Raw genomic sequence first — 14,634 nt, 5'->3', positions numbered from 1 at the left:
TATCATGTTGGAATACTGCCCTGTGGCCCAGTTTCCGAAGGGAAGGGATCATGCTCTGCTTCAGTATGTCACAGTACATGTTGGCATTCATAGTTCCCTCAATGAACTGTAGCTCCCCAGTGCCGGCAGCACTCATGCAGCCCCAGACCATGACACTCCTACGACCATGCTTGACTGTAGGCAAGACACACTTGTCTTTGTACTCCTCACCTGGTTGCCACCACACACGCTTGACACCATCTGAACCAAATAAGTTTATCTTGGTCTCATCAGACCACAGGACATGGTTCCAGTAATCCATGTCCTTAGTCTGCTTGTCTTCAGCAAACTGTTTGCGGGCTTTCTTGTGCATCATCTTTAGAAGAGGCTTCCTTCTGGGACGACCAATTTGCAGTGTGCGGCGTATGGTCTGAGCACTGACAGGCTGACCCCCCAAACCTCTGCAGCAATGCTGGCAGCACTCATACGTCTATTCCCCAGACACAACCTCTGGATATGACACTGAGCACATGCACTCAACTTCTTTGGTCGACCATGGCGAAGGCCTGTTCTGAGTGGAACCTGTCCTGTTAAACCACTGTATGGTCTTGGCCACCGTGCTGCAGCTCAGTTTCAGTGTCTTGGCAATCTTCTTATAGCCTACGCCATCTTTATGTAGAGTAACAATTATTTTTTTCAGATCCTCAGAGAGTTCTTTGCCATGAGGTGCCATGTTGAACTTCCAGTGACCAGTATGAGAGAGTGAGAGCGATAACACCAAATTTAACACACCTGCTCCCCATTCACACCTGAGACCTTGTAGCACTAACGAGTCACATGACACCGGGGAGAGAAAATGGTTAATTGGGCCCAATTTGGACATTTTCACTTAGGGGCGTACTCACTTTTGTGGCCAGCAGTTTAGACATCAATGGCTGTGTGTTGAGTTATTTTGAGGGGACAGCAAATTTACACTGTTATACAAGCTGTACACTCTCTACTTTACATTGTAGCAAAGTGTCATTTCTTCAGTGTTGTCACATGAAAAGATATAATAAAATATTTACAAAAATGTGAGGGGTGTACTCACTTCTGTGAGATACTGTGTATGTGTGTATATAAAAGAGCAATTAATAACGTATTGAATAACTTAAGATATTTGTCCTATAGGCTACTTACTAGATTAGATCTTAACAGACAATGTCAATTACATTTTTTATGCACAAAACAATATGCAAGATAAATGCCCAACTCCCAACAAACGTGTTATGTTGTTTCAGTTGTATGGTTAACCCAGACATAGACAGGAAGTATTTCGCATTTTATTGTAGTTTATCTCTTGGGTCTGAATTGTATTATGTCAGTGGCTCTGTAGTTTAATTTACATGATCTGTGATAACAGATTCAAAATGAACTTGAACATATCAGTATACAAAATAGATGTTTTTACTTAGTCCTTCTCAATTATATTTTACATCAAATTACACAGCATGCAATACAATAAAATAAATGTATTAAAATATAAATCATTCAACACAGTTAAAATATAATGATTCCCTCTGCTGAAGGCCTCGTCATTTATGCTCACTTTTAACAACTTTTAGGCATCTTCACACCTTACTGGCAGAATTTAGGAATTAATTTAATTAATTATGGATGCATGGCAGAAGAATACAGAGTGCTGATGTCATATTTATGGTGGTGATGTCTGTCAAGCCTAAGGGTATTTTTGAGAGCAAAAAAAAGACACCTCTGCACTTTTTTGAATTGTAACACTCACATGGAGTAATGAGAATAAGAGAGTGAAATTCCTCTAAATAACACTCTGCATGCACAGCTCACAGAGGTGATGGGAAGAAAACTATAGGTTGCCTTTAATGGAGGATCAAGCAAAGCATTGATTTTTTTTCTCTTCTCCACTTTCTTCTTCCCTGCCTGAAATAAAACGATGCACCACATTGGGACAGAATGCTGCAGTTCTCCAGGAAACAGTATTCTTAGAAAACATTACTGCTCTACTGGTGACAGTGTGATAAAAGGAGATGCATTTACCTAAAATTAATCCTGGCCTAAATAATAGACACAGAAATCCACTGTAAGCTGAAATATAGGCTACTTTTTTTTTTTTTTTTTTTTGACAAAAAACAAACTCTCTTCAATAACTTTCATTATGATAGATGAAAAAATAATGATATAAAGAGGTTAAAAGAAACGAGACGAAGAGCTTGATGGAAGTTCACATTGCGCCATCTAATGGCGTATTATAGTGAATGCATGTATTTAATTGTTAATAATTGCAGGCACATTTGCAATGCCGCATTGCTTGCACACAGCCTATTTTTACCAAACTCTCTCAGTTCCATTTGGAATGTTGGAATGCAGTTGCATCTAATAATATTTCCGGGTGAATGACATTTTGTTGACAAGGATTAACGTTCTGAAGAAAAAAGAATGTTTTACTACAAATAAAACCAAAAAAAAAAAAACATGGTAATCACAAATTAACCATGGTTTTGCAACACTAGCCATAGCCTAGTTCATGCATCCTCAAATCTGGCCCACTCCTGCAGTTTAGCTCTAACCCTAATCAAACACACCTGCGCATGCTAATCGGAGTCTTCAAGATCATTAGAAAATCACAGGTAGGCGAATTTCATCAGGGTTGGATCAGCACTCTGCAGCAGATTGGCCCTCCAGGGAAAGATTTGAGGAACCCTGGCCTAGTTTAACCACGGTATTTGTAGTAAAACTGTGGTTATACAAATGGTAGTCAATATGCCAAAAAAAAAAAACATGGTTACTACAATTTTACTATAATAAAACCATGGTTAAATTTCGAAATATGTTGAAGTTCGTGAATCTTTTATGTGAAATTAAAATGTTTCGTGATAAAACTACTTGCGTGACGTTGAAACGAACAGAAAGAGTCACTAAATGAATCAGTGAACGATTCTGTATGAATCCTTTTAGTGTTTCGAATCAAATGATTCACTTGATGAATCACTCCCTAACACTATTATAGTGACTTAACCTTCTTAAACTGTTAAACGCAAAAACATAGTTCGTCAGCTTAGATTTCAAGGCTGGGACACACGTTTAGTCTGTTTTATAAAGTCAGTCAGCCATATAGTAACAGAAAATGGACACAAAATCCAACATGTTTTGATTTGTTATTGTCAAGACATTCACTGCCTCAGCAGCTGTGAAGAAGCTGTTGGACTGGCTCTTATAAAGCCTCTAGTCTTACGCCGCTGGATCTTAAAGCCCGCCTTGTTTTTCAGGGTAATGCTTTGTCAAGGGAAAAGTGGACTGGAAATCTCTTGCAAGGGAATTCGATACTTTAAATAAGACTCGACTTTACCCAACACCGAACGAGCAAACAAGCAAGCGAGGCGTTGGTAGACTTTAAAGTCTTAAAAGAGAAAACTATGGCCGAAACGAACCAGACCGAGGTGTATGTTTACGAACAGGTTGTTATCCTAACATCCTGTGTACTTTCGTTTTTTGGGTCACTTTTAATCATATGCACATATGCAATATGGCACGATCTGAGAACTACACCGAGAAAACTGCTCGTGTATCTGTCTGTCACTGACCTTCTGTCTGCACTCTCTTACTTTTACGGAGTTTTGAGGAGTTTTGCCTCTGAATCTGGGGATTGTATTGCGCAAGGAGCAATTTCCACATTCGCCAACACAAGCTCATTCTTCTGGACCGTGGCTATTGCTATTTACTTATACGTTTTTATTGTGAAGTCCAGCCAGAGACAGGCCGACAACTTGGTGCTGTATTTTCATCTTATCAGGTAAACACTACGAAGCATTTTTTCACCGCCAGGAAATTCTTAAAGGAACAGTTCACCCCAGAAATATTCACTCAAATGTTTTTAAACATTTACTCACCCTTGTGGTGTAACGTACCAAAACTGTATGACTTTTCTTCTGTGGAAAACAAAAGCAGACTTTTTAAGAACGATTGAGTCGCTGTTCACTTTAATGATAATATGCGGAGAAAGGTGAAATGGGCTATCCTTTTAAAACTTTCAGTGGTTGTTTATAGTGTCGATTAAACGATTTTTTAACTTTATCTTTAAATTTAATGATAATTATTATGTTTATTAATTGAATAGTATTTATTAAATTAGATTACGTGTAGTAGTTCCTTTACATAAAATAAAATTCACAAATTTACAAAATTATTTGACGTAATTCCTTCCGTTCTGATGTGGAATATTTGTACTTTTCATAATTTTTTTTTTTTTTAATTTTATATAATCTTAATGTTGCAGAAATAAACTGTTCATGTGCATATGCCATGCTTATCTTTTAATTTACTTTTACAGGTAGACAGGAGATTATTTCCTTATTACAGCGATTTAGGAAAGGAAAGGAGATTATTTATATTCCTTTTATAATATTTTGCCTTCAGAAACATCCTTTCAGCTACACTAAGTTTTTAGACCGTGAGTGATCATTAACTTGACTCTGTGTAATAAGGGAAAGGTTTGGATTTCTGTTTGCAGTCTGATCTTATGATTTGTGGTTTGTGTCAGCTGGGGTATTCCTTTCGCCATCACTGTGGCAGCCCTGTTCCTGCACAAGATCGGCTATGACGCCTCAGTAGTGTCTGTTGGCTGGTGCTGGGTGAACATCCAGGCTGAAGACCATGTGCTGTGGATGCTGCTCACAGGAAAGATCTGGGAGTTCATTGCCTACGTCACACTGCCAGTCCTGTACATCCTTATAAAGATACACATTCACAATGCAGTAAGTCCACCATGGCTCATCTCAAACAGTTTAACATTACAGCTTAGCAGAGGTTTGCATGACATTTTCATAAACTCATAATGTGCGCAACGGGCAAGTCATTTCTGGAATAATTTCCAGAGCTAATGTATCAGGGCAATATCATAATATCATAAAATAGTGATAGGCCTGGAAATGTCATGGATATTAATAAAATCTTAAAAGGTCATGGAAGTTTTGGTCATCAATAGGTTTTACTAGTTATACTGAGCTATTAAATATTTCAAAGTCTACAAATTACGAGTGCAGCATTTAAATAAAAATTAAAACTCATTTGGATATGTTATGGGAATTTACTGGTAAAAAGGGGGTGGGAACCCTATAAAGTTAATTGTTGAGAAAATTAAATATTATTCAAATAATATTAAAGGCCGACCCACGTTCTTGTCGTAGTAACACAACTGCATTCTGCAAACCACATGCTGTAGTGATGGGGGGTGTGTATATTTATGCTGTTTCCTTGCAAACATTTGGTTTGAGGTTTGCCAGCCACTTTCAATACTCTTTTAAATTGACAGATCAGCCAAAAAAAAAAATCTGTCATAATTTACACTACAGTTAAAAGTTTGGCATTTGTTTTAATGGTTTTAAATAAAATAAAATAAACACTCTTATTCCCACCAAGGCTGAATTTACAGCAAAAACAGTAATATCATGAAATAATATTACAATTTAAAATAATTTCAAATGTAATTTATTCCTGTAATGGCGAAGCTGAAATTTCAGCAGTCATTGCTTCCATCTTCAGTGTCACATGATCCTTCAGAAATCATATTCTAAAATACTGATTTGGTGGTTAAAGGGATAGTTCACCCAAAAATGAAAATTTGATGTTTAGGGTAAACGTACCTATTAAGCTCACCAAAATCTACATTGAGTCATTTTTAGTGCACAAGAAACTGGTTTCAGTACAAGAAGTTATGTTAAAATAAAATATTAATCTCTCTCACAAAAATATTTTATTTTATTTTAAATGACAAAAGCATTTCAATTAAGATGTACTGTACAACATTAAATGCAAAAAGTCTGGCTGTGCTTAATGGGTAAAATTTTGTACCCTTTAAGCACACCCCTGTTCCCATTAAGCTCACATCATGTTTTATTAAAAATTCTTATTCATTTTAAACAACCTTTTTAAAGATTAATTGAAAAAAATGTTTCATTTGAAGGTACAAAATCAATCACAAAAAAACTCTATTATGTCTCGATTTTGTCATTTTAAAGCTGTTAAAATAAGTTATTAATCATTTTATAAAGATCAACTTAAAGTGACAACCATATCAGTTAATATTTAAAGTCTGTTTAAGAAGTATTTACATAGACGTTCAATGTGGAAGATCTTAAAGAGAGCACGCTGAGCTTAATTGGTGCAGCAACAATTTTTAATAAATTTCATGTAATATTTATTAAAATGACAAGATTTTGCCAAATAAATATTCTAGGTCATGTATTAAGTTTACACATATTTTAATATGAACAACTATTATTAACAATATCTATGAAATTATACTTGTTCTTATTGATGTCACACTGAAGCTGTGTGATTTTCATAGTAGTGCACCCTTTAAGCTCACCTTACAATAATATGAAATCTTTAAAAATTACAGCAGTATAAAACCACAGACCAGCAATAAACTGTAAATTTATCATATTATCCATGTAAAAGTACAAGCCAGTAATGCCTGTGAAGTAATAAATTAGCGTAGCACACAATCTTATACAGCTAGTCAGCTAACTGCGTTCTGTAGCATCTGCGCTGTGTTGCTAAAATTTCCCACATCCAAGTTCCAGGTTATAATATGCAAAAGTCTAAACATCAATCTCTTAATTTTACAGTAAGTAGTGAAACTTACCCAAAATAAAGGCTTAAACATCTAAAAAAAAAAATGCACATTTAAAGGGCTCCTGTTTTGGTGAAAGTTTTTAGACAGCTTTCAAATTGGCCGCCAGACAGTGTGAACACATGGAGACTCGTATCTCAGTGTGCAATGATCTGATTGACTTGAAATTACAGGAGGTATATAGTAACAAACACATCAATTGGTTAAGACATCAAGTAGGAAAATAAATTATTTTTTCTTTTTATAATCTGAGCTCAAAAATGGAAGTGTGCTTAATGGGTACGTGAGCTTAATAGGTACGTTTACCCTATCTGCTTACCCCCAGGGCATCCAAGATGTAGGTGACTTTGTTTCTTCAGTAGAACACAAACGAAGATTTTTAACTCAAACCGTTGCACTCTGACAGTCATATAATGACAGTCAATGGGACTCACGGCTTTGAGAATAAAAAAAAAAACATACACAGACAAAACCAAATTAAATCCTGCGGCTCGTGAGGATACATTGAGGTCTTAAGACATGAAACAATCAGTCTGTGCAAGAAACTGAACAGTATTTATATAATTTTTTACCTCTGATCCACCGCAATGTCCAACTTTCCTGAGCGCGTTCACACAACAGCCAGCGCGTGACGTGTCAATGTTCTCTTGCATAGTAGACGCATGCGCGGAAGCGATATAAATAGACGCATTGACGCACCACGCGCCGGCTGTTGTGAACACGCTCAGGACAGTTGAAACAAGTCAGAAACCTAGTCACCTACATCTTGGATACCCTGGGGGTAAGCAGATAAACATCAAATTTTAATTTTTGGGTGAACTATCCCTTTAAGAGAGATTTTCTAATTATAAATGTTGAAAAGAGAAGTTTGTAGTTCTTTGGCTAATAGAAAGCTCAAAAGAACATCATTTAAAAATGATAATTGCATTTACTGTCACTTTTGATCAATTTAATGATCATTCTTTAATTCTGGATTTACTCTTACTAAATAAAAGCATTAATTTTATTCATTTAAAAAAGACCACAAACTTTTGAATGGTAGAGCAGGCAGCCCATATGACTTACTTTCTTCTATGTCAGAATTTTTATTTTAGGTGAGCTTTTTCTGTAAGACTAAAGAATGCTGATCCCTTTTATGCCCTTTTTCTCTGTGATGTATTTAAGCATGTGGCCCTGTCCGAGTACCGTCCCATCCTGACCAGCAGCCCTGTCTCTCACTCGCTGTCTTCCATGGCAGACAGGAAGCTCACCCTCATCCCCATCATCTTCATCATGCTCCGCATGTGGAGCACCATCCGCTTCCTGCTCCTGCTGACCGACTCCAATGCAGGACACAACCCAGTGCTGGTCACCTTGCATGTGAGTCACCCGGTTCCACTTAGTTAGCCCGAAATGAACTTAATTTACTTCCACCTGAAGTCTCATTCATGCAGTTTATTTGTATACTTCATCAAAGTCATTTATCAGTACTTGCCTTTATTGCATTTGGCAACCCACTTATTCTGATTTCATTGTATTTAATAGGGAATTGGAAACACCTTTCAAGGAGCGGCGAACTGCATCATGTTCGTGCTGTTTACTCCCTCAATTCGATCACGACTGGTGGCTCTGCTGTGCTGCAGAGGTCAGGACAGACACCAGCAAATAGAATCAGTGTCTCAGAATAGGGCAAGTGCATATACGCCTTCACACAGGGAGGAAAACACCAACCCCCAAACCTGGGAGAACAGTAAGAGCTAAAAGCTGCTAAGATCCTCCATCTGCTGCAGCACATTCAATTCTATTTGAATGGAGTGAAAGCTCTGACTTTACAGCTCACTGTTGTGGTTGTTGGCGTTACATCAGAGCCTTACACTCAGCCTTCTTGTTTGACCAAGTGCCTTCACGGATTACAGGGGACTTCGGTCACATGCACAAAACCCGCAGAGCATGGAACACAAACGCACTTTCTGTTACCGGTTTAGCTCAGCACTTTAGGCGAGAGGCTTTCTGTCTTCCAAATCTGTTTTCATTCTGCTGCCGCAGATATCTCATGTTCATTTAAATAGAAATGAGATCTGTAGCTCAGGGGAAGCGAGGAATACAGCAGTTTATTATCTAGTGACCAAAATGGCAAATGTACTGTGAAGTGTTTTTACAAGGGATTTCTTCCCTCTTTCTCCCAACAAAGCATTCTTAATGCGATGTTATTGCTTTACATTACATTTAATATGTATTGTTAAACCATGAATTATGTTTATTATGTGCTGTATTTATATGTACAAATATATAGTATTGCTTTTGCCCTATATGTATGTATTATGTTATTATCTGTTGTTATTCTTTTTTTCACTTTTCTCTGTATAGAGTCACATGCACCTAGTCACAACATGCACATTTATTGTTATTTCATACAATGCCTTAAAAATATCTATGACACAATGGGGAAGAAGTGCCTTTTAATATTTGTATATTATAAATTATGTAGTTATGAATTTGTATTATAGTTATATTTTATCAACACATCAATTAATTTCAATAAAACGATTCATTACCTTTCAAATGCAGTTATTTTATTCTTTTTTTTATATTATTGTTTTCATAAAATGTTGAATTAGCTTTTGTTTTTGTATTTAGTTTGATTTTTAGTATTTTGTGTGTGTGTGTGTGTGTGTGTGTGTGTGTGTGTGTTTTGTCACTTTTATTATTTCCATTTTTTTTTTTTATTTCCAGTTAATAAATTTAGTGCTTTAATTTATTTTTTATTTTCATATAGTTTAGGTTTATATATATATATATATATATATATCTATACAAGCCGAATTCCCGGAAATGTTGGGACGTTTTTTAAATTTGAATAAAATGAAAACTAAAAGACTTTCAAATCACATGAGCCAATATTTTATTCATAATAGAACATAGATAACATTTTAAGTACAAAATGAGCTCATTTCAAGTTTATATAATATATATAATTACTTTTTAGCCTTATTTTAATTATCAAAAATGCTTCTAATCATTTTAGTTAAATGATGACAACCCTGGTCAGATTATTGTGTGAGGTTTGGTGCATGACCTTATTTATTTATTTATTTATTTAAGCTTCACATCCACAAAACAGTCTGAGGTGTCTCCCATCATGAACACTCTTTCTTGGCCATAATACGTATAAGGTTATGGAGAGAATCTGTTTGGTAATTATCCGTAAATTATTAAATGATTGCGCCGGCACATTCGCTCAATCCTTGACATTCAGTTGAGTCTCGCTTGACGTTGGCTAATATGCATTTATAGTGGAGCTGAGCTGTATCTGAGCTTCTCTAAATATTTGATAATACATGCTGTATAAGAGACTTAGTCTATGCCAGTTTCACCACAGTGAGGATACAGAGCGACTTCTCCATTATCTCAGCATGATATCAGATCTGCTTTCAGTTAACAAGAAGAGGAACTATTCTGAGGATAGCTGGGAAAAGGGCACAGGCTGAATACAATGGCAAATGTTGTGCTGACTGGTTATGTGAGCTGAGCGAAGAGGATGTTGTATATATACCAACACTTACGGTATTGCTAACCCTGAGGCAGTGTCAGTTGACAAGCCAGTCCTATGAGCAGTTCATAACGACAGTTTATTGACAGAGTGGAAACTGCAAACATGGCTCAGCAGTCAGTTTTGAGTATCATTAATTTTGGCATGAACACAAGTGCAGTGTAATGTTTTACTGGCAAGCTGGGACCGAACTATCACTTGATTTTGGTTATTCATTTTACAGGCTTGTCACTTAAAGCGTATTATTAACAAAATTGTCAGAAAACAGATTTACCACATGATAAACAGAATATTTATTGGATTCACATTCATGTATTTTTGACAATGTACTGTAGAGTTTATAAAGGTGTGTGTGTGTGTTTATAGTTTAATCAATAGTAAATGTATTAAAATTGGTACATTTTTGTCTTTTGAGAATTTTAATGTACAAGTTTTAAGAGTTCAAGCTTTAAATTCAGAATATATTTTTTCAGAATTATTTTAATTAGCCTATATTTATTTAATTCATAATTAAATTGAATTAATTCTGAATTTGATCCCCCCCACCACCACCCCCCTTTGTTCACTTCAATGTCCATCGCTTGGGTGCGTTACAGCCCTTAGTGGGTGTCTGCAATGACTGCATATCACTGCAGAGGACAGCCACCTAAATGAGAGCTTTTTTAAACCTGCACACACAGTCCTGACTGTGAGGACACACACCTCACCACAATCCCCAGTGGGGTGTTCAGCCCTCGACCTGCTGAAATAAACAGCTGAGGATCTCTGTTTAAGTTGATGAGGTCCAATCAATTTGATTAATGAGTTGCTGAAGGAGGAATAGGAATGAGAGAATCTGCAGTGCTGCACTGCAGGAGGGAGCAGATACTGGTCAGACAGAGACCCCTGCTGTCCGTGTCACGCTCATCAAAGGGCTCGGGAATGCTGCTTTTTCTCAAAAGTGGCTCTGTATCTCATCAAATGCATTTTATGGAATAGAACTGATCTCTTTTACTCTTTTGTGAATTAAAATAAAATCATTTTTTTATTTGTATGAGTCCCATAAAAAAAGTATTCGTTAATGAAAAGGGCAATTGTTAACAACAACAAAAAGACCTTCGTTTTGCAGAATCACAGTTTAACTATGCAATGGGTGTAAGCAGTCAATAATTAATTTAGCTACTTCTAATTTACAAGTAGCCTATTTTATTTATTTATTTATTTTTTATAGCTGTTCTGTTATCAAGCTGGCATCCCATGAGGAAATACACTGGATCATGCCTCTTGCTCGTGTCTCTGGGTATGTCCCTGCATGATGTCCCTCTATCATCATGCGCCTGGATCATGTCTCTTGACCATGTGTCTGGATGATTGTCCTGAGTGCCAAACTGTGGCGAGCAGCGATCCTACCAAACTTCATTTGAAATAGCTTCACAGAAGCGCTACTTTTAAAATGTTCAGCGTTTCCTAATTTTTAATTTGAATGAACTATTGATGCCCGTTTTATGAAATGAAATGGTAAGCAACACGATCGAATACTATGTACATGAATATGGTTATCAAAGTTCATGGGACAATGTGTTATTGAAAATAAAACGTTTCAAAAGACGTGTTTTCTAGATGTAACCAGTTTCCCAGCACTTGTCAGAGTGTATCCCTGTAGGGGTAATTCAGGACAAAATAATATATCACCAAAATCACCACCTGTTTTTCTAATTATAGATCATATTTGTAAAGAGACCTTTGTTGTTTTGAAACGCATGCACATTTATATGTAGTTTTTAAAAGTTTAATAATTAAAGGATAGCTAAAACTAAATAAAACTGCCATATGTTTTAATGCTGTCCATATACGCAGTCAGTGATGTGACAAACAAAGCTTAGCATTGTTGATATTTAGTGGAGAACAACAGCCTGGGTCAGAGGTCACCAATTAGTGGGAGTAGAAAAAAACAATAGAACCCTGCCCAAAACACAATAGAAAATGTAATGGATTTAATGGTTTTAATGGGAATTGTATTGTTTTTAATGGAAACTATAATGGTGTCTACTGGTATGTGATGGATTCTATTGGTGGGATGTGAAATCCTATTGGAAAAATGCCCAAAACACACTACAAAAAGGAATTTTGTAATGGTTTTACTGGAAAAAGCTAATGGTTCATAATGGTATTTTAATGGAAACCACTGGAATTTCTGTGATGGTTTCTATTGGGATTCTATTGTTTGTTTGTTTTTTAGCAGGGGTCCATATTCAGATCCCAGATTGGTTCACTTTTCGTAAGGCAATACTATCTTCATTCTGTCATTTGACTTGGGTTTAGTCTGTTTAATCTACTTGGCCTACTGTATTTACAATTTATTATTTCATATATTGCCAGCAACCTAAAATTTACAATAAATATTCCTGAATTGCACATTGTTTAATTACATAGCAAGATTCTCTCCTGAAATAGTTTAAGTTATGATTGTCCGGACCTTTGCTGGGAGGGAAATTTAGAGATCTGCCTTCTTCAGACAAGGGGAATAACTCTTTTGTGTGTGTGTGTGTGTGTGTGTACCTGTTTTTCTATTCAGGTGGGGACTTAAACCTGAATACACACAGACTCATGGGGACTAAATTGAGGTCCCCACGGGTAAACAAGCTAATAAATCACACAGAATTAAGTTTTCTGAAAATCTAAAAATGCAGAAAGTTTCCTGTAAGGGGTAGGTTTAGGTGTAGGGTTGGTGCAGGGCAATAGAATAATCGGTCTGTACAGTAGAAAAAGCATTACGCCTATGGTGAGTCCCCACAAGGATAGCAAACCAGACGTGTGTGTGTGTGTGTGTGTGTGTGTGTGTGTGTGTGTGCATGTGCGTGTCCGTTTCTTTCTGCTTATTTTATTAACTCAGCAGCAGTGGAGCTGAGAAAATTATATATGAATGTTCCTTTTCAGAGTGTTACTGAAATCCTTTTATTTCTGACTACATTGTTTTTCCTTTAGAACATGACATTGAGTAATTATTCAATTACGAACTCCAGAAGTTGTTCTGATAAGTCAAGAGATTTACTATTTTCATAAACCAGTGATCTTATTATAAATAGGGTCTTAATTAAAATATGCTAATTTGTAGGTTATGTGTGAAGTCCTGGGTACAGAGGTCTGTTAGAGCAGTGGTTCTCAATTCCAGTCCTGGGGACCCCCTGCTCTGCACATTTTGCATGTCTCCCTTATTTAACACCTGATTGAGATCATCAGCTTGTTAGGGGAGAGAGCCATGAAGTCAAGTCAAGTCAAGGCACCTTTATTTATATAGCGCTTTTAACAATACAGATTGTGTCAAAGCACTTAACAGTATCAAATTGGAAGACAGAGTGTCAGTAATGTATAATGATAACATTAAACACTCAATTTTCAGTTAAAGGCATTTCATTATTGAATTCAGAGATGTCATTGTCTAGCTCAGTTTAGTTTAAATATTATCTGTGCAACCAAATCGACGATAATCGCTAGAAATTAAGTGTCCCCAACTGAGCAAGCCAGAGGCGACAGCGGCAAGGAACCAAAACTCCCTCTGTGACAGAATGGAGAAAAAAACCTTGGGAGAAACCAGGCTCAGTCGAGGGGCCAGTTCTCCTCTGACCAGACGAAACCTGCAGTTCAATTCCAACCGCAGCCAAGTCAAGCCAAGATTATGTAAAGGGTTTATCTGATTCCCGTGGACTTGTCCCGATGGAGCATTTTAATTGAAGTCATGAACTGAACTAACGAGCTGATCATCTCAGTCAGGTGTGTAAAAATGTTTATATATACTGTATTTATATATTATTTTATTTTATATATTTATTTTTATATATTTATATTATCGTATATATTCTTTATATATTTGATATATTATAAATTTTTCAGAGACCTAAAAACACCTCATTCACTTTTGTATTACTCTGTAATAATTCATTTATTTTATTTTATTTTTTCATGGAAATAGTTTGAGTTACATGTTTTAGATAACACAAAAACTGCTTGTCATGTACACTTGCATAAACACTTTTCACCTATAAGGGGCGCAAATGTTCTCCCAAGATATGTTATTTTTTAGTCTTTATGAATTCTTTAAAAAAAAATTTAAACAAACTACATGCAAGACAGATTAAAAGTATTGTTTTCCAGCATTACCTTTGAATTATTATAGCCCTGAAAGAACCCAGAATACACATTCTTCAATTGGGGTGGCAAATGAGAGGCAGAATTTGTAAAAATGCTTGTTTTTTTTTTTTCTTATAAAATATATTGCTATGGATTTAAAATTAGTTAATATGCTATATCCATTAAAATGAAAGCTGAAGAACATTTTAATTTTTAAATAATTTTAGTCAAACACTGGTGGCACAGCCACTTATGTCTATGTCATTTTGAAGTAACACCACAGACTTTATATTGCAAGTTACTGTAGGCTCTGTGGTGTTACCAGAAAAGACAGTAACACCACAGACAAATCAGCCTAAATCCAGACTTTTCT

The 14,634-nt window shown here is 36.1% G+C and overlaps 1 protein-coding gene across 1 annotated transcript; it reads left to right on the top strand.

The window, feature by feature from the left end:
• The first annotated feature begins 2,652 nt into the window (after positions 1-2,652).
• Positions 2,653-9,167, top strand: gpr157 (G protein-coupled receptor 157). The gene is made up of 4 exons (XM_058763150.1): positions 2,653-3,784; positions 4,532-4,745; positions 7,790-7,984; positions 8,150-9,167. The coding sequence occupies exons 1-4, from the start codon at positions 3,408-3,410 to the stop codon at positions 8,363-8,365; spliced, it is 1,002 nt and encodes a 333-aa protein (XP_058619133.1). The 5' UTR covers positions 2,653-3,407; the 3' UTR covers positions 8,366-9,167.
• The last annotated feature ends 5,467 nt before the right edge of the window (positions 9,168-14,634 follow it).

Source organism: Onychostoma macrolepis, chromosome 23, assembly GCF_012432095.1.
Source record: "Onychostoma macrolepis isolate SWU-2019 chromosome 23, ASM1243209v1, whole genome shotgun sequence".
NCBI lineage: Eukaryota > Metazoa > Chordata > Actinopteri > Cypriniformes > Cyprinidae > Onychostoma > Onychostoma macrolepis.
Note: the sequence above shows the minus strand (reverse complement) of the source record. Positions and strands in the feature narration are given on the sequence as shown.